The sequence below is a fragment of the Corylus avellana genome, chromosome ca2 (genome assembly GCF_901000735.1).
Source record: "Corylus avellana chromosome ca2, CavTom2PMs-1.0".
NCBI lineage: Eukaryota > Viridiplantae > Streptophyta > Magnoliopsida > Fagales > Betulaceae > Corylus > Corylus avellana.
Genome location: NC_081542.1, coordinates 5,605,176 through 5,625,112, shown reverse-complemented (window position 1 = coordinate 5,625,112; position 19,937 = coordinate 5,605,176). Strand labels below are relative to the sequence as shown.

Sequence of the window (19,937 nt, the reverse complement as noted above, 5' to 3'; positions counted from 1 at the left end):
AGTCATTAATTTGAATTTTTTTTTTTCTCTTTTTATGCAAATATATTAAAAAAATAATTAAAAAAAAACACCAAAAAAAGTGGACACAACCTCACTTCCAAATAAAAAGCAGTTACAACTAAAGATCTCCGATTTAAAATTTAAATTTTTTTTTTATAAACAATTTAATTTTTATCATTGATAAACGAGCATAAATTCTTAAAATATGTTTTATTATCAAATTGCTCCCTTTTATATTCCTACTGTTAGGTTTTTACTAAAATGATGATATGTGGGCATAACATCACATTAGACTCCGTAAAATAACTTTGACGTGTACAAAAATACTACCTTACTTGACACTTTATTTATTTTAAAAAAAAAAAACACAAAATGGGGAGGGAGTTCCCACCCCCTCTCTCTCTCTCTCTCTTTTATTTTTTTCCCCTCATTTTTTGTTTTATCTCTTTTATTATTTTTATTTTTTGTGTCAAACTAAGGTAGCACTTTTGTACATGTTTTGACCTATTTTATTAGGTATGACGTGGCCTTACCATTACGTGTCATCATTTTTATTAAAGAGATATGCTAGAATCTAATGAAAACTCTATATTTTATCTATAAAAATTTATGTGTCAAGATGTCACATCATCATCTTTTTATTTTGTCTTTTTTTCCTAAAAAAAATGTGTACAAAACATCAAGGAGATTTTAATGAAAAAAAGTGTACAAAACGACAAATTAATATCTTTCCAAGAAAAGAAGAAGAAGAAGAAGAAAAAGACGAATTAATAAATCAAAACTGGACTTGGTTTCACAAGAACCCAAGCTTAAACTTGTCCTTTCCCATTTGAGTGGATCTAACTTGATCTTAAGTGGCCTGCTTCAGCTTTTAGCCCAATCACAAATACGATTGGGCTACACTTGGTTGGAACCCAAAATAGTTAATTTGCTCGAGTTGTAACCCAAGCCCAACTACTAACCAAGAAAGAAGAAAAAATAAAAAATAAAAAATAAAAAAATACAGTACTCTTCAAATTAACATATAATTTGCAATGTCCTCTCAAAGTTTCAATTAAAGAAATGTTCTCTCCATTTACTAAGAAATTGCAATGTACCCATTTTGTCCTGTAAAAAAACAAAAATGTCCTTCAATTTTTTTCAACAAAACAAACGTACTCCTATAAATTCGTAATTTGAGAATCTACTCTTAATCTGGAGATTTTGCATTCCTAATTGCTTGTCTTATATTATCAATATTTTCATCAAATTATTTTCTTATACTTCATTCATTGCCATATTTGTTTCTTTAACTATACTCATTATTTCTCTTCACCTATTTGCATCTCATTCCAAGGAAAAAAAACTACATGTAAGTTATTTTAAATAGGAAAATAGTAGGTGTACTCATTATCTTAAGCGGATATTATTGTCTAAAATTCATATGAGAGAAATAAGAGCCAGTTTCTCGTTTTTCTTTTTGAAATAATATTCGCTTATAATCGGGAGATCACCTAGCATTCACGTTTTAAATAATTTAGACAATTTACTAATATTTTTAGGCAATTTTTATTTTTTTAGGGACTTTCATATTTTTAGTAGGTGATCTTATTTTGTTTAGGAATGGCAACCATTTCATAATACATATTTGTTTTTGTTGAATCTATTAATATACATAATCCTATGTCATTATACAAAATTTTAAATAACGTTCAAATTAAATTTTTTGAATTATAAAAAAGAAAATTCCTCATTATTGTAAAGTATTGATGAAGCCAATGGAAAAGGAAGCACAACTCGGCTGCCTATTGGTAAATGTCAAAATTCCAACGTAGTCAGATACCAAATTGTCGTGCCCACCAAGTACTACCACACCATTCTCAAAATCTCAGCCGTCCGATCATAAACGCACAGTGATCTGTTTCGTTTCTTTTAAGTTTTGCTCAGTCTGAAGCTTCCTTTGTACTTGGATTTTCCCAAACGCCTTCTCTGTAGCCACCATACCAGCGATTGCTAGGGTTTTCAGGTGGTCTTCTTCTTCAAGCTCCACCAGAGCACGCAAGGTAGTAGTAATCTTCCATCCCAGAGTCCTTGCTTATTTACCTCAGTGCCATCACCTCCATCGCAGTTTCTTCAGCCTCCTCAAACACTAGGGTTTTTATTTATTTTCTTCTATTTTCTTCCTCTCTACTCATTCCCTCACTATTTTTCACGCTCCAAAACCCTTACTAATCACCTTTTTTGCCATCGCAACACTGACCGCATCACCGTGAATCTTCCCAGGAGATTTTTCTTATTTTGTTTTTTAGATTCTGATACGCAAGTTCTTCACTGAAGTCCGTTATATTTACATTTCTACCATCGCGTTTGCGCGGGGTTTTATAATTAGGATTTTTTTTGGGGTTTTACTTCGCTTTGCAGCGTCTTCAATGGCGAAAGCTTCAGCTGGAGCTACGAACCCGTACGCCAAGACCGGGGTGCGAATCGTGGTAGCCGGGGACCGAGGCACCGGGAAATCGAGCCTGGTTGTGACTGCGGCGGCCGAGAACTTCCCGACTAATGTGCCGCCCGTGTTGCCGCCGACGAGGCTGCCGGAGGATTTCTTCCCCGACCGTGTGCCCATTACGATCATCGACACTTCGTCTCGGTATGCTCTGTTTGGTTGCTTAGAAAGTGTAGGAGAAGAGAAGAAAATAAAGGTGTAATTATGATGTTGTAAATGTTGTCTTATATCATAGTGTGAGATTCAGTTGATTCTTGCTTTATTCAAAATCTCTGTTTGGTTACTGAGAAGAAAATAAACTAGGATCTCAACTGAGACTAGATTTTTGGTAGTTGTGCACGAGAAAATGGTCAAAACTGCAAGAAATTGTAGCTCAGTTTTAGTGTCTCATTTCAGAAAGCAAACATTATATGTTACCTCTCTCTTGTAATTTGGAAATAAATTGTTCTATTCAATTTATGTTATTTTACTTTTATTTGTGTATGATTTAGTAGAGAATGTGAAAATGGGTTAGAAAGGCTAAAAATCTAATTCATCCAAAAGAAAAAAGGCTACAAATCTAAGTGGTAGTTTCTTCATTTTTTGGTCTGAGAAAACTAGAGTTGAGTCCTAATCGAATTTTGGGCTTAAGCTAGAGTCTGGAGTATCGTAGAGGGTTTGAGGCATTTTATGAAGTGGATAGCTTGTGGGCCTCCTAATGGAAATATCGGTTTTCTGAGAACAAAAAAAACATAAGAGTATATGAGTCAAAAATTTTACTTGGCATTGCTGAAAAAACGCAGAAAAGAAAATTAAGCTAGGTTTCTGAATTTCTATTTATGCAATAAGAAAAGTATAGCTTCTATTTGATTGACTGTGATACAATTAGCTTGTTGGAAGCATGAAAAGTGTAGCAATTTCAGCTTCTTGCTTTTTGGATGACAAGGAAAAGAGTTGCATCATTTTTTTTTATTACGGCTTTGCACTAATTTTCCAGTTTAATAATGAATTTTGATTGTTTCTTTTTCCCTATCAGTGTGGAGGATGATTATAAAGTTGCCGAAGAATTGAAGCGGGCTGATGCAGTTGTGTTTACTTACGCGTGTGATGAGCCTACATCACTTGAACGATTGAGTACTTTCTGGCTTCCGAAACTTCGTAAACTAGAGGTCTATATCCTTCATTATTATTTGGTATTCATTTTCCTTCTGTAACCGTTGATTCATGGAAAGAAAATATATACAGAGACATTTTTTTTTAAAGAAAGACACGCTCTTCTTGATACCTTAAGGCTCCGTTGTTTTGATGAAAATATTTTCTGGGAAAACTAATGGTTTTTCAGTGTTTCATTGACACCTTAAAACTCATGTTAAAAATAATTTTCATTGTTTGATTCGCACTAAATGATTCTGAAATCTACTATTTAAGTTGATGTTCTAAGAAAATGTGGAAAATGTTTGCATTGAAACAAGCAGAGTCCAAGCTTGAATATAATAAAATCATGCGTTTTAATAATTTTAGCCCTTTAGCGTTCTTGTGTTTCTGGGTTTTCGGAATTGTTTACCTTTGCAATATATGGGGCCACCATGACTTTGAATCTATTTTTATGACTCAAATCTGTGAGCAGGTGAAAGTCCCGGTTATAGTGGTAGGTTGTAAGCTGGATTTGAGAGATGAGAACCAGCAGGTGAGCCTGGAGCAGGTGATGTCACCAATAATGCAACAATTTCGTGAGATTGAAACTTGCATTGAATGTTCAGCGCTTAAACAAATTCAGGTATTGTTTAATTGGTGCCCTTTTCTGTCTGTCTTCTTTTTCTCTTCTAATAATTTTGTACCTGTGTTGTTGAGTTCCTTTGTGGTTCATTCTTGTCAAATCTTTTACATATCCCAGTCTTGCCGATGGATTGTTATTAACACTATGCACTTGTTTTTATTGTTAGAGACACGGTAGCAGAACCTCATTCTGTTTGAATTCCAACACTTGTTATTCATTTTTGGTATTTGGTAAAATATATTTTTTGATAAGTAAATCAACTTGTTATGAAGCGCAGAGGGGCACAATTCAAGTATACGTGAAGTATATAAGAGAGACCCCCAAATGGGGCGAATTGGTAAAATATTTTAAGAGAAGGTAAAACGTTTGGGGTCTTCAGGCAACTATAATTTGTTGTGTAATGAAAATGCATGTGGAAACATCAGTTTTCTAGTGAGGAACTGATATTTCAGTTGCTCATGGATATAACTATAATACTATATTAAAATTATGCACAAATAGTATTTTCTGATTTTCTTGAAAAAAAAAAAAATCTGATGCCATGGCTTAAGAGTTTACATTGTTACAATAGATTTGAACATGTATCAGCTTCTTAAATTAAATAGAAGTCATATTAAATAAGAACAATTGGCTACTTTCTCTCTCTTGTTCTTTAAAAAAGAGCGAGCTTGAGAATTTGACTTAAAGATTAGGTATTGAAGATATCAAGACATTTTGAACTAGTCTGATCAATAAAGTAAATTGAAATTTTTTTCTTCTGTGAAATCTGGTTTGATATGTGCTATGCATAGTAGTCTTGTACTGTATGCAGTTATGCATGTGTATCATTTGCCCTTTTGGTTTGCCTCCATACATGGATTTTGTATAGTAATAGATTTGTTTTGATTAAACTTTTACTTTGTGCATTAGGGACTTAGTTCAAGCTAGTGACTACCAGGATCTGATTTCGGTTTAATTGATCCTGCATTTAGTTGGATGACTCTGATTATCTGAAGCGATGTTTGATTGTTGCATTCTGGTTCTAATTTTTGTAGTTTAATGTTTGCAATTTTTTAATTTTGTAGATCCCTGAAGTTTTCTACTACGCACAAAAAGCTGTGCTTCATCCAACAGGGCCACTATTTGATCAGGAAACACAGACTTTGAGGCCCAGATGTGTTCGAGCCTTGAAGCGGATATTTATTCTTTGTGACCATGATAGGGACGGTGCCCTCAGTGACGCAGAGTTGAATGATTTTCAGGTTTCTTTTGCTTCCATGTTTGCAACTTTTGTCCTGAATTGAGCCTTATGTTTGTTTTATGTCCAAATATGCTGTTCCTGACAATTCAGGAATGATCTTGTAATACTTGCAAACAAGTTTCTCATCTATCAAAGTCATGGTATTTTTTACTGAAGATAAATGAGGGATCTAATAATACTTGTAAACAGGTCAAATGTTTCAATGCTCCATTACAACCTTCCGAAATAGTAGGTGTTAAGAGGGTTGTCTCAGAAAAATTGCCTGAAGGAGTTAATGAACGTGGGCTTACTTTGACGGGTTTCCTCTTTCTTCATGCACTATTCATAGAAAAAGGGCGTCTTGAGACAACATGGACTGTTCTAAGAAAATTTGGATACAACAATGATATCAAACTTGCAGAGGATCTCATCCCATCAACTTCCAAACGAGCTCCCGATCAGGTAATATATTGCTTGGGGAAATTACATTTTCTATAATAGCGATGGCTTTACCTGAAATGATAAATGATTTATTATGTGCTGAAATAGTCTATTTGTTTTAGGGAAGTGTAAGGAAGGTAGTTAAGTTTTAATTATCTACTGCAAAGATTGTCATTGCCCTGCCTTGCCAATTTTTATGTTAGTAATTCTTACTCAACTCAACTAATTCTTAATCCCAACTAAAATTTGCTAGTGCAAAATGAATTTCTGAGAAGTGGTAGAACCCTATCAAACATGTTTTCTTGCAGGTGGTGCTAAATTGCTAATCTGAACCTTTATATTCATATTGATTTATAAGTATATGTGAACCCTTATGTTAACTTAATAATTTGCTAGTGCAAATTGAATTTCTGAGAAGTGGTAGAACCCTATCAAACATGTTTTATGCACTAGTCCCTTTTTGAAGTAATATGATTTGTCTGTCTGTTTTCATAGTTGTAGATGGGCAGAATTTGATGTTACCCTTCTTTCTAGCGATGGCAAATGGTTGGGCATGGCTTCAGCTGGGGCTGGGCTTCAAAACATGCTATGATGCATGCTCTTAGTTTGACCTTGAGTTCTCTGTATTTTAATTGTATACTAGGATCCTACTTGGAAAACTTTTGGAGGCTTCAAGCCTCTTTTAGCTTGCTTCAGAGTGGTTCCCCATGTGGAGAGTGCTAAACTTGATTTCTATGATCAGTATAAAGCCTTAGTTCTATCTGTCTGTCCTCTACTTGTGAGTAAATGTTTGTTGGACTTGGATCTTGAAATGAAATTATTGGCAAGTATGGCTAAGCTGGTCGATTAGTGATTAGACTAGGCCCTACCTTAAATAAAATGTGCCTCCTGAATCTGGTTATTCAGCATTTTTTTCCAGGATTTTTCTTCATGCGTAAGGCTTGGTTTGAGGTGGACAGGTCCTAAATTTCCCACTGTGATTCTCTCATCTGTATTGGAGACTTGATATATAACATGCATGCGTGCACACACAAATGTATTATCTAATAATATAAAAATCATATATTAGCCCAACCCACTCAAAACTCTGCAAATGAAACTGTTGCATTTTCTTCTGAATCATACAATGTTTGTTTAAAATGCTTACTGTTGCTTCTCTTTTGTGTAGACTGTGGAGCTGACAAATGAAGCCATTGAGTATCTGAGGGGAATCTTTGAATTGTATTGTACAGATCCTGTATGTGTTATTCTGTGCGAGTACTTGGTTTCCAATTTCATTGTTAATAAGCTTGTAATATAATTTCTGTGATCAGTATTTACTGTGATGGCCTATGGTTTTTCAAGTAGCTAAATAGTTTATCAAGTCTTACCTCTTAAAATCGTGATCAATGTTTGTTTTCCCTAGTAGGAAGGGGAGCTGGGACCTCATGAAATTGGCGATATATTTTCTACTGCTGCAGAAAGGTATTTTTGGTTTTCATTAATATCTTTTAATATTATCTGGCTTGTTTTATTCACACACATATATATATATATATATATATATATATATATATATATATATATATATATCTGGCTTGTTTTACTTTGTCACAACTCTTATGTTTCTTTAATGTGAGAAAATCATGTTCACCTTCATGTTCACTTGATCAATCTGCATGGCTTTCCATTTGGTTTATCTTTATCAAGCGGTTCTGCATGACAATCCTCATCAATTTTGCTCCCAATGCATCATCTTAGGGCAATTTTAAGTCATTATTGGTCATAGTAGCTTCACAATGTTTAAAGATGGGTAAGGTAGTTACCTTATTATTTCATGGCTTGGCTACTTGTTAAAGTGATGGTACTTGGCTAACAGTACTTATTAGGTACCTTCCATATATGCAAGATGCATTATTTATTAACTTGCATGTGCAGACAATCTGCCCATATGTTGTGTCGATAATGTATTTTAGTGTCTTTTGTTTAAATCTTTGCTTTTTTAGTTTTTTTTAATTGAAAATTCAAAATTCAAAATTGCACAAATATTTAGTTTTTGAATTTTTGATGTATCAATATATTAATGTTTGGAACCTGGTTGCTGCTGAGTTATTTTCATTTTTGGCAAAATAAATACAAATTTTCTTTCCTTTTTAATGAACGTAAGAAAAATTCTATCTACATTATAAAAATAAAATAAAATAAAATCTTTCTTACCATTCAAAAGGTAAGAAAAAGTTTATTTATTCTTTATAATGTAGAGTTATTTAAAGTTTTCTTTGCCCCTCTTTTCATCCTCCTCCTTTTCCTCTTCCTCGAGCATCTTGTGATGTTTTGTAATATTTAATGGGATTTTTGGTCTATGATTTATTCCAAGCGTTTAGTTTATTTCTTTCTTAAGAACTAGAATGATTAGCCACAAAAAGCGTTTGGGTGTTTGACATACTTCTTTTGCAAGTCCTTGGGAGAGAGAGCCATACACGGATGTTGCACAGAAAAATGCATTTGGAGGGTTATCTCTTGATGCCTTTTTGTCAAAGGTATGCATTTCACAGTGTCTTTCTTTAGCCTTCTTTTTTTTCATTATCTGAGTAGGGGTTTGGAAATTTTTAAATCAGTCTACCAACTAATTATGATCTCAATCTGGCTCTCTTACCCATCTATTAATATGTAAAGTTTTACCCTTATGCTATGCACACAAATTTTAACAAATATACAATCTTCTTAAACAATTGCGATTCTTCTATTCTCTTGTAACCCATGCTTAAGATTGTGAGAAATATGTGTTGTTGCAGTGGGCCTTGATGACATTTCTAGACCCAGCTTTGAGCATGGAGAATATGATATATGTCGGTTATCCTGGTGATCCTTTATCTGCATTCCGTGTTACTAGAAAAAGGCGTTTGGATCGGAAGAAGCAACAGACAGACAGAAATGTTTTCCAGTGTTTTGTTTTTGGGCCCAAGAAGGCTGGAAAGTCTGCATTGTTGAATTCTTTTATTGGAAGGTATTCGGAGTCATTCTTTTAAATCTGATACTTCCTGTTAATTTAGTTTCTGCTACCAAGTAATATAACATTTGTTGTTGATGAATTGGGAAATGCAGGTACTTTTCTGATAAGTATACTTCAACCGTTGAAGAGCATTACACAGTGAATGTTGTTGATGAACCTAGGGTGAGTGCTATTACATCATGCATCTTGAAATTCCGGTTGAACACATGCTATGTGTGAGCATTGGTCTTGCTAATACTTGCTGTGCATTCTGTAGAAATTCCGATAAGGTTTTGTCCTTGCATAGATACAGATGAACCTAGATTCTGAGTTAATGTTAATCCATAATTTGTTTGCTTTAACTATTTGAATTTGTGTGGAATTAACTTGGGCTGGTGGTGGCTCTTGGTCTCTCCATTGTTATAGGCGGTATGTAAATTTCCAGTAAGCTGTTTTAGAAGACAATAGAATAGCAAGTTTAAGAGAATTTCTGTAGCTTTAATTATTTACAACTGATCTGTGGATTATATTTCACAAAGAAACCTTTTGTTTGTTGTTTCTCAAGGCAGGGCCGACATGAAGTCATTGGTTTTGTCTCCTCGTAACCTCCGATCAGTTTAGTTTATCACTAGATAGAATATTTTTTTTTCACTTTTCTGATGTTTGTTATTTCTTGTGTAAATCAATATGCTCTGCCAGTTGCTGTAATTGCTAATCTTGTTCATATCCCACCCCTTTGTCTGAGTATTTGTTTGTTATTTTCTTCACAGGGGACAAAAAAGACCCTTATATTGAGAGAGATACCTGAAGATGGTGTTGGTAAACTGCTGTCAGATAAAGAATCTTTGGCTGCTTGTGACGTAGCAGTGTTTGTTCATGACAGGTAAATAAAAGGATCTTATTTTTATTGTATATAGCATGAATCACAGTAACACTTGTTTGTTAAATTAGTGATTAACTTTCACACTATCCAAATTCAGTCTTTTCTCTAATTTGGTTTGGCTTTTTTGAGCTTGATATTTTGATATAGTCATATATTAATATTAATCTTTTTTTATATTGATTTAGGCATGTGTTATTATTACTAATAACCTTGTGGTGCCTTTAGTAAAGGGTTGCAAAATATATGGATGAGAATGCTTTAGCTTATTCTTTTTTTCCTTTCTATTCTTTAACTAAAATAGGAAATTTCCCTTCTTGTTGATAGTTCTTGTTGGCACACGAGAGAGGTCTTAATAAAATAGCGTTTTAACTTCTCTGCATGCTGGGCTCATGCATGTATGTGGGTTTTGACCGTCACTTTGGAATCTACTAACTTTATTGAGAAATGAACTTGAAGATTGCTTTAAACGTGATTTCAATATGTATATTGTATGACCTGTACTATTTTCACAGTTGCATTTATATGGAGTTTCTGAGGAATTATACATTTTACATTTACAGTTCTAATGCATTCTCATGGGAGAGAGCAACTGAGTTGCTGGTAGAAGTTGCTAGTCATGGCGAAGATACTGGCTTTGAGGTGCCTTGCCTCATTGTGGCAGCTAAAGATGATCTGGACTCATTTCCCATGGCCATACAAAATTCTACTAGGGTATTTTTTTTTTTTCAGTGACTATAATATCATGCATGTTCTATTATGCAAGCTCCATTATCCACAAAAATAATTTTTAGTGTGTTTAGTTGTTTGCTTGCTCCGAACATAATGGCTTCTATAGTTGGCTTTCTGGTGTTCCAGTGCTTGATTGTGTAGGTTTCTTCCTTGGTGGTAATAATACTAAATTTGTTAGACAAACTCTTTAAACCAATTTGATTAGTATTAGTTGCAATTTGCAACTTGACATACATGGACTAGATTTTTCCCAATTCTGGATTTGGTACAAAAATATTACAGAGGTTTACATGACAGAGACGACTAAAGTCAAGATTACCTAAAATTACAGTTCTTAACTGTATAATCAATAAACAAAATTTAACACTCTCCAAAGTTGAATGAACAGGTCCAAATGCAGAAAGTACATTCCAGCTTTTGTTCACTAGTGAAATCTGCCTTCAGATTTTTCTGGTAATTTGGTCGGAAAAAATTGGTCAGACAAATTTTGCTGAATGGTGAAGTTTCAAAACTTGGACAAGGTGGCCTAAATTCAACATTTTGGGAATAGTACCATTGGTTATAGAAAAAATTGATTGAACGAACTTCATAAAATCTATTCGAGTAATATTAGTTTAAACTTGCAAGTTGAGATGCTAGGACAATTTTACCTATTTCAGGCATTCTATGGGTTTGGTTGAAAAATGATATCTAAATATTTAGATATGTTCATGTGGTTTTGTGCATAGCTATAAAAATACATGTATTTGTGGACTGTATCTTTTGCTTCGTGTTGAGTGATAGTAAATATGATGGTGATGATTATGAGAGTGTGTATTGTTGTATTGTATCTGATAATAGCATCCCTTCGGCCCTAAACTGTCTTACATATTATCAATGCAATTTTGCTTTTGTAGGTTAGTCAGGACATGGGAATAGAGGCTCCCATACCTATCAGTTCGAAGTTGGGTGATCTCAATAATATATTCCGTAGGATTGTAAGTGCTGCAGAACACCCTCATTTGAGCATTCCTGAAACAGAAGCTGGGAGAAGCCGCAAGCAATACCACAGACTTATAAACCGCTCACTTATGGTCTTTTCGGGTATGTTATGTTGATCTTTTGGGTTTATAGAAGTCCTTGAATCTGTTGGCTTCTTGTTTCTAATGGATGATCACTTTTGCTGCGACAATCGAGCTAGAGTTTTATTGCTCTTTAAGCTTATGGTTTTTGTTCATATGCCTCTAAATCATTTTGTACCCTTTTCACAGTTGGAGCTGCGGTGGCAATTGTTGGACTGGCAGCTTACCGTGTCTATGCAGCAAGGAAGAATTCCAGTTAAGGGATGAAAGTTTGCACATCAATCAGCTTAGTTTAGCTCTTCCGCTCATCATATTATTTACAGTTGGTTGTGCTCCGATTTGTCTTCTTCAAAAACCATCTTGTTGGGTTTTTTCGAGACAGATCCATTTGTAGAGAAGTTGCATCCCAAATAATCACACCCCTTGATCGTGTTTTCCGTTCCTTGTAGAATTTTGTACTAAGAAGGCTAAATCTGGCCTTCATTTCTGGTGTTGCTTGTTGGATTATTACACACCCAACCCCCCTCAGGTGTCCTAAATATATACAATGGAATGAGTTGTGTACGAATCTTGCACAATGAAAAGTTTTGCAAATATAAGGTTACTTTGAGAGAACAACCATCTTTGACCTCAATTGGTAACAATCTTGTGTGATTCATGGTCATCAAGCATCAGCATCCGTTAGTTGTGAATTGTGGAAGTGACAACCAAAACAAGGAGATAAAAAAGAAAACAACATTCTTATAGACAGCAAGCGTATTACAAAACCAAAAACACGCAGCAATGTGTTAATCTGTTTGTGTTTTTTTGTCATTGATTGATGTGAGGCCAGTCTCCCGGAATTAATCCGGGCTGCCAATACGGTAGCGCTCAAGAGTCAAGACCCTCCTTCTGAAGCTGCAGAGAGTACTTCAAAAAGTCCTCTGCAGTTACGTGCAGTCTAAAATCCACACCGAATAAAAACTTCATCTCCAACCTATTCATTTCTGCAGTGCTAACTCCCCCGACTCTGGCATAGTAGGCATTGTTATAACAGCTGCAATTCATTGATTATGTTAGTATGAAGGAGGATTTTCATTATTTCATGTGATATGTATACTTACTCGTCGTCGAGGACTTTTGCAGCAACCATAGAGCTCGTGATTAGAAGCCGATGAACATTGAGGGACGTAAGATAAGCACCTGTCCGCTGAATGAATCTTTCGAGGTATATGTATGCAGCCACAAGGCAAGAAGGGCTGCAGCTGGAGTACTTGAAAATTCGCTCAAGGTACTGTTGAATGTTTATATTGGGTGCTTTCGAGCCATGGAAGATGGTAACAGCGTTCTTTTTGTTTGATCCCGTCAATAATTTCTCATTGTTGTTAATCGTTCTCTGAAGAAGAGCAGAAATAATTGAAACAACTCGGGGAGTTTCCGAGACACTCTTTTGTTTTCCATCCAATCCTAAAGACGCATAGATCTCTGATTCAACAGCCTTGCTTTTGAGTGTCATCGTTTCTATATCTAAATTGCTTGACAATTGTTTTGGAATTGCATGGTTCTTCTGCGTTAATTTATTGTTGACGAAAATAAGGCAGATAATGTCAAAATCATTCTTTTCTTAGAGGCAAAGCCACTATTCAGTGAAGAATATACATATATTAGACAAGAGATTAACGAATTGTATTCTTGTTCGGCCAATTGGGCATTGTTGTTCGAGCTTTCAAGTTTCTTAAAGCATCAAGGGGGTACTATTATGGTATATACTGACTGAGGTATATATGCAGCACCAAACCGGGGGGTGGGGGATAGTCAATGATATTATTGGAGCACACAAATAAAGTGAAAGGCACATCTAATGAATTTTATTAGGAGATAGGAAGCAAGCTTGGGAATAAACCAGATAAAAGGAAATTAAAAGTGATTTGGTAATTGGCACTGTGCCATTAATATGGAGTTCTCGCTCGACTTTAAGCTTGAACCGTTCATCTATAAAGTGAGTAAACTTTTGGATCATATTTCAATTTGATGATTTTTAAAAATTCATTACAGCACTAATTGGCCTGCATATAACCTTACTAAATGAGCCACTTCAGAAGCATTTTATTTATTTCATTGTCCCCAATTGTTGTTGTCCCTTATTCTTTTCCTTCTTCTTTTTTTCCCTATTTTTCTCTTTGGTTGTATTTGCTCAGGAAAAAAAAAAAAAAAATTTGCATTTTTTTTTGCAAATAATAGGATTCAATCCACAATGTTTCCCTCCATATATGGCAATTTCAATTCAGGCCAGGATACCAGCAAACAAGTGAAATGGCTCATTTGGTAAATTGGCATATTTTTAAGTTCTAAAAACAGAAGAGATTTACTAATCGGGTGGCTTTTACTTGTTCAACCTACGTGGAAGGATTTGGAGAAATTGCAAATCCCTCACAATGCAATGGTGTGAATAAATATAATTTGTGGGCCACGAATGTAATATATACCTAATTAATACCTAATTAAAAAATAGTTTAATTTGCATATCTAGCGCATGCGTAAATTCTTTTTTTTTTTTTCTTTATTGGGTAAAATTTGACTTTCAACCTTCCATTTTTATCATAACCGGCAACACCATGGAACTTTCCATGCTCCAATACTACAAACGTGACGTGGCCTCCGGTCCTCTTGAATAAAAAGCTTGATGTGCCCCTAGTAAACGTGTTCGCTTAAAGAAACGGTTGCGCAGTTTTTTCTTGATTTCGTCAGCTCGAATGTCCCATTCCTACAATATCTCAAACTGATTGCTCCCTAATTTTTTTTTTTTTAGAGAAAGTTGGTGGCTCTTGATAATTAATTATAATAGAATAATTAATTATAAATAATTCATTGACATTGAGATTATATAATGATATTAGACTATTAGTGGAACTAAAATTGTTAAAAAGGATGAAAAGTGCACTCCATAAATATCGCGGAAAAAAATAAATGGATTACTTTTTTCATTACCATTAATTATTTCTATTTCCTTTTGGTATTTTTATTAGGTAAGTATTCTGGCAAGCGGATAAATCTATAAAGTAAGAGAGATATAAGGAGTAGACTAAAACTAGAAGGAAATTTTGTTCACAGTTGGCACTATTTTAAATAAATTGAAGGATATTTCATTCAGACTGGTTTGAAGGAAATTTATGTCCAAACTAAACTAGAAAGAGTTAGAGCACTCACAATGACTAAAAAATTTCTTATTTTTTTTTTATCTAAAATAGATAAACAAATCACTAAAAAACCCTCAATATCGGACTATGCATTTCAAATGCAAAATACATTTCTGTTGCATTTGTGAATAGTGCACTGCTACATGTAACCGACACTGTTCACACATCAATCTCATTAATATATTATTTCTCTCTACCTTTCTCTTTTTCCAAAATTTTATACTATTATTTTTCTCTTCACATATCTTTTTTTTCCGAAAGTTAAAAAATAGGATCTTTAAGAAAAATACAATCATTATAAAAAAAAAAAATTAAAAAAAAATTGAATGATATAGATAAAAAAATAAAAAATTAAAAAAAGATAATCGAATATATGGTGTTTTTAAAAAAATTATTAACTAAACTAGATAAAGTGGGTCCTGATTAGCCATTTTACATAAAATTATACATAAACCAGTGTGAATGTTCTAATAAATATCTCTTTTTAGCATTAAAAAAAAAAAAAAAAAAAAAGGCCAATGAATACACCACCATGTGATTCTTAAATCACCTTAATAATTTCTTAATCATTTTCAGAGTAACCTACAAGATCATGTTAAGGAAAATTCCTTCTGTACAGTAATTATTTAACTTAAATTTAGTTTTAAAAAATTAATTTTTTTAATCTACCCACTTTTTTATAGTATTTATATTGGATTCAACATTTTAGCTATCTACATTAACTATTTATTTGATTGTCTCCATTCACTCAGATTTTGTGTTGGGCACAAAGTAAAAAACATTTCCAATTTTGAAGTGTCTAATGAGATGAACTTAATTGACTTGAAAATCATACTTTAGAAGATTTTGGATTAAATATATCCAACTTATTATTCCTTTGTAGAAAAATCGAATTTATTATTATGACTATATAGTCTATAGTCTAGCTATATTACTTTAAAAAGACATGCCATTTTTATGTGTTATTTCTATTGCCAAATAATTTTGTTATATATATATATATATATATATATATATATATATAATCGAACACCTAACACAAAGAGAAAGAGGTTACATGAAACGTGGCGAGCACAAAATGAACATATTATTCTCTTTCCCAAAAAAGAAATTTTAATAAAGAAAAAAGAATCACAAGTACAGGAATGGCGCGTGAGCCAACAACAAAACGCATAAACAAAGAGATTAAAACGACAACATCAACGTGCAGCCATGCAAACAAACCTTCCTAATAAAACCCTTTCGAATATAAATGCTCTTCCTATTAACAACACACAAAAGACGTGTAGGGAGCTCAACATCAATGGCTTCCAAATCCGCCGCTTCTTCTTCTTCTTCCCAACAAAAATCCTTCATTCTCTATCTCCTCCTCGTGCCTCTCGCCCTCTTCTTCATCCTCGTATTATCCTTCACGCCCCAGCCGACCCTCACCGCCGCCATTTGCCGGCTTCAAAATGATGATCGGTTGAATTCTGCCGCAAGAAATGTTAACGTCGGTTTGGTTAACGTAGATGACACGACGGAGACCACTGCATATGAATTACTTGGATTAACGGTGTCAAAGACGAAGACTGTGAACGTTGGTTTTGATCGCGTGAGTGAGGATTTGAAATGGGAGGACTTCTTCCCTGAGTGGATTGATGAAGACGAGAAGTGGGGTCCACCCAAGTGCCCGGAGATTCCAATGCCGGCGAGGGCGGCGGATTACGGCGACCTCGACGTAATTATAGCTAGGGTGCCATGTGGGGGGGCTGGAGAGAAGGAAAAGGAAGGGATAAGGGATGTGTTTAGGTTGCAGGTTAATTTGGTGGTGGCTAATCTGGTGGTGAGGAGTGGGTGGGTGACGCCTGATGTTCATCGGACGGTGTACGTGGTGTTTGTAGGATCTTGTGGGCCAATGGTGGAGATTTTCAGATGCGATGATCTTGTGATGCATCAGGGGGATTATTGGGTGTATAAGCCTGAGCTGAGGAGGCTGAAGCAGAAGGTGCTCATGCCTTTTGGGACGTGCCAGCTTGCTCCTAGTTATGCAGAGACAGGTGCGTTTTTGTTTAATCTCATTTTCTGGTGCAATATATCCTGTTGATATTCTTTGTTTTATTTATTTATTTATTTTTGGTGGGCATTAGGTGATCGAGGAGATTATTTTATTTACAAAGAGTTCTAGCTAGTCAATTAAGGGAAGTTTTTTTTTTTTTTTTGTTTGGACCATATTAATTAAGCTAGCAAACGTTGCCAAATCTAAAACTTCCTGATGATTAACTCAGCATCCACAAGGATAGTAAATTAGTAAAAATAAAAAATAAAGACGAAATAGCTCCGTTTTTTTGTGAAAATATTTTCAACCAAATCATCTTTTAGATTTCTCTAAAATACTTTTTAGCTTTAGACTCATACGGAAAATGAGAGACAGCCAAAAACAGCCAGCGACTTTCATCAACCTTCGAGGGCTTCCGGAGAACTCTAACGACAGTTTGGTGAACTTCTTCGATTTAAGAAGAAGAAGTTCAAACTTAAAAAATAGTTTACAATATAAAAAAAGAAAAAAAAAAACACAAAATTATTTTACGAAAACTAAAGAAGATTTTTCTAGTTAACCGAAATTATTTTCGATTTGACTACAATTTTCGATCGTCCTAAACATTGAAAGATTTAAAAAGAAAAAAAAAAAACATTTTTTAAAATGCATTTTACATATATAGAAACAAATGGATTTTTGGTAAGTTCTTTAACACCATTAACCAAATAAATAAAAGATTTGTGCAAATTATGTTTTGGTCTTGTAGCTAGGCCACCTCAAATCCGTTCCAATGTTGGTTCTCACCTGTCTCTAATCCCTATTATTAATCAACACTTCTAAAGTATATATCATTAATTCAAAGATTTGGCTTAAATTTAGTTATAATTCGAACTGAACTTGTTCCAATTGAGATACATGTTTCTGGTGTCATGTTATGGATCGATATTTCAATCCCAACGAATCTAATTTTAACTAGATCTCCATCCAAGTAGAACTCAATTCGAAAAGACTTTTTGCTAAATTTAGAGTTGCATACTTTTGGTCCTTTGGATTTCATGCTCAAAGGGCATTCACAATGACTTAACTTGTGTACTTTGGATTTTTATATAAAATGACTAACTAAATTCCTAAAAAAATCTCAATCCGATTATCTAAATCAAATGTATTTAATTTACATTTCAACTATGGTGTTTACACAAATATATGAAAGGACTATAAATAAATACATAATTTCTCTATCCCTCTTTCATCAAAGAGCTAATAAATATTTGAAAAATTAAATAAAAAATGAATAATACTATATACAACACAAACATCTCACAAAGCTGATGTAGTATAGTCTAAATACCAAGTTAAAAAACGCCACCTAAACCAAGTTTTTTTTTGTAGTTGACGTTTGTAAGATGTTTGTGTGGTTTGTACGTAGCATTACTCGTCAAAGATATTTTATTTTCATTTCTTTTGACCTATTTTCTACTAATTAATTTAAATCTAAATTGCCCTCTTTCAATTTTTCAGAAATTAAAATTAACCTCTTAATTCATTTTTGTAGGTAAAGAGGCGTGGAGACCTCTTTCGTCAGAGTCGACCCCACAGAAGCGCAAGCACACCACACACCACCACCAAAGGGAAGCCTACGCAACGGTCCTCCATTCCTCAGAAGCCTACGTTTGCGGCGCAATCGCCTTGGCCCAGAGCATCATCCGCACCAACTCCACCAAAGACTTGATCCTCCTCGCCGACGACTCCATCGCTTCCAACTCCCTCCGGGGCCTGAGAGCCGCCGGATGGAAGATCAAGCGCATCAAGCGCATCCTCAGCCCCTTCGCCCAAAAGGGTTCCTACAACGAGTGGAACTACAGCAAGCTCCGCGTGTGGCAGCTCACCGACTACGACAAAATCATCTTCATAGACGCCGATCTTTTGGTCCTGAAGAACATCGACAAATTTTTCGTCCACCCACAGCTGTCGGCGGCGCCAAATGATAAGACGATTTTTAACTCCGGCGTCATGGTAATTGAACCGTCGATGTGCGTGTTTAAGGACTTGATGGAGAAGAGTTTCAAGCTGGGATCGTATAATGGCGGCGATCAGGGTTTTCTTAACGAAGTTTTCACGTGGTGGCACCGGTTGCCAGCGAAGCTTAATCACCTGAAAATTTACGGAGGTGGGAGCAAAGACGAAAAGCATGAGATTCCGGCGGATGTTTATGCGATACATTATCTGGGGCTGAAGCCATGGATGTGTTATAAGGAGTATGATTGTAATTGGGACATGCCGGACCACCATCCTTTTGCTAGCGACTCGGCTCACCGGCGGTGGTGGCAGGTGTACGAAGCGATGCCGAAGAAGCTGCAGCCTTTTTGTGGGCTCTCTGAGAAAATGGATGCCAGGGTGAGGAAGTGGAGAGGGAAAGCTAGAAATGCGAAATTGCCAGATGGGCATTGGAAGATTAAGGTTAATGACCCGAGACGACGACGACGTTTTGTGGAATAAATTAAGGATATATATATATGCCCATTGTTGAATAGAGCATCATAATTCATACATGTTTATCTTTAGTCTTTTTTGCTTTTTTTTAACCTCAATTCTTGAATTTTCTTTTGGTGACAAATTTATCAAAAGAAATAGTTTCCTTAATTAATGTTGTTGTTTTATCGACAAAAGCCCTCGAGAGAGGGAAGTAGTGATGAGGTTCTTGATCTAATTACGGTGTTCAAAATTTTATCTAAAGAAATTAATGTCCTAATGTTTAAGAGTAATGCTAGAAAGAATGTCTCGTGTTATTTTAAAAGTGATTTGACTTTTAAAATTATTATTAAATTTGAAATAATTATTATTGAATTTTAATTTATATTCAATTTGAAAAGTCAGGTTGCATTTAAGATGATACAAAAAGAATTATAGTCCTCATTATAGCATTACTCAACGTTTAGATATCAAGTTACGAGTTTTAGTTATTTTAATTTCCGGAGTAGAAAAAATATCGATGTGAATTTGGACATGTAATCTAACAAATGGATCTTATTAGGTGCTAATTAGAGTAATACTAGTGATTTTATAGATTTTATTCTAACTTTATTATAGATTAATATCATTATTTGTAGAGAAATGGTATTAAATCTATACATGTGACTTGACAATCACACCAATTTATAAGTCTCGTAAAATATATGTGATAAATGAGTGTAAAGAATAT

At 34.5% G+C, this 19,937-nt stretch overlaps 3 protein-coding genes across 3 annotated transcripts; 2 read left to right on the top strand and 1 right to left on the bottom strand.

The window, feature by feature from the left end:
• Positions 1-1,882: 1,882 nt before the first annotated feature.
• LOC132170343 (mitochondrial Rho GTPase 1-like) lies at positions 1,883-12,160 on the top strand. The gene is made up of 15 exons (XM_059581294.1): positions 1,883-2,042; positions 2,401-2,626; positions 3,498-3,630; positions 4,089-4,238; positions 5,303-5,479; positions 5,668-5,919; positions 7,067-7,135; positions 7,307-7,362; positions 8,336-8,417; positions 8,673-8,884; positions 8,983-9,052; positions 9,640-9,752; positions 10,313-10,463; positions 11,378-11,564; positions 11,732-12,160. The coding sequence occupies exons 2-15, from the start codon at positions 2,409-2,411 to the stop codon at positions 11,800-11,802; spliced, it is 1,941 nt and encodes a 646-aa protein (XP_059437277.1). The 5' UTR covers positions 1,883-2,042; positions 2,401-2,408; the 3' UTR covers positions 11,803-12,160.
• A 252-nt stretch (positions 12,161-12,412) lies between these two features.
• LOC132168616 (cyclin-P3-1) lies at positions 12,413-13,043 on the bottom strand. Its single transcript, XM_059579607.1, has 2 exons — positions 12,646-13,043; positions 12,413-12,578 (listed from the first exon to the last, which is right to left on the bottom strand). Exons 1-2 carry the CDS (start codon positions 13,035-13,037, stop codon positions 12,413-12,415), a joined length of 558 nt encoding a protein of 185 aa, XP_059435590.1. The 5' UTR covers positions 13,038-13,043.
• A 2,978-nt stretch (positions 13,044-16,021) lies between these two features.
• Positions 16,022-19,234, top strand: LOC132168615 (putative UDP-glucuronate:xylan alpha-glucuronosyltransferase 4). The gene is made up of 2 exons (XM_059579606.1): positions 16,022-16,757; positions 18,291-19,234. The coding sequence occupies exons 1-2, from the start codon at positions 16,022-16,024 to the stop codon at positions 19,232-19,234; spliced, it is 1,680 nt and encodes a 559-aa protein (XP_059435589.1).
• The last annotated feature ends 703 nt before the right edge of the window (positions 19,235-19,937 follow it).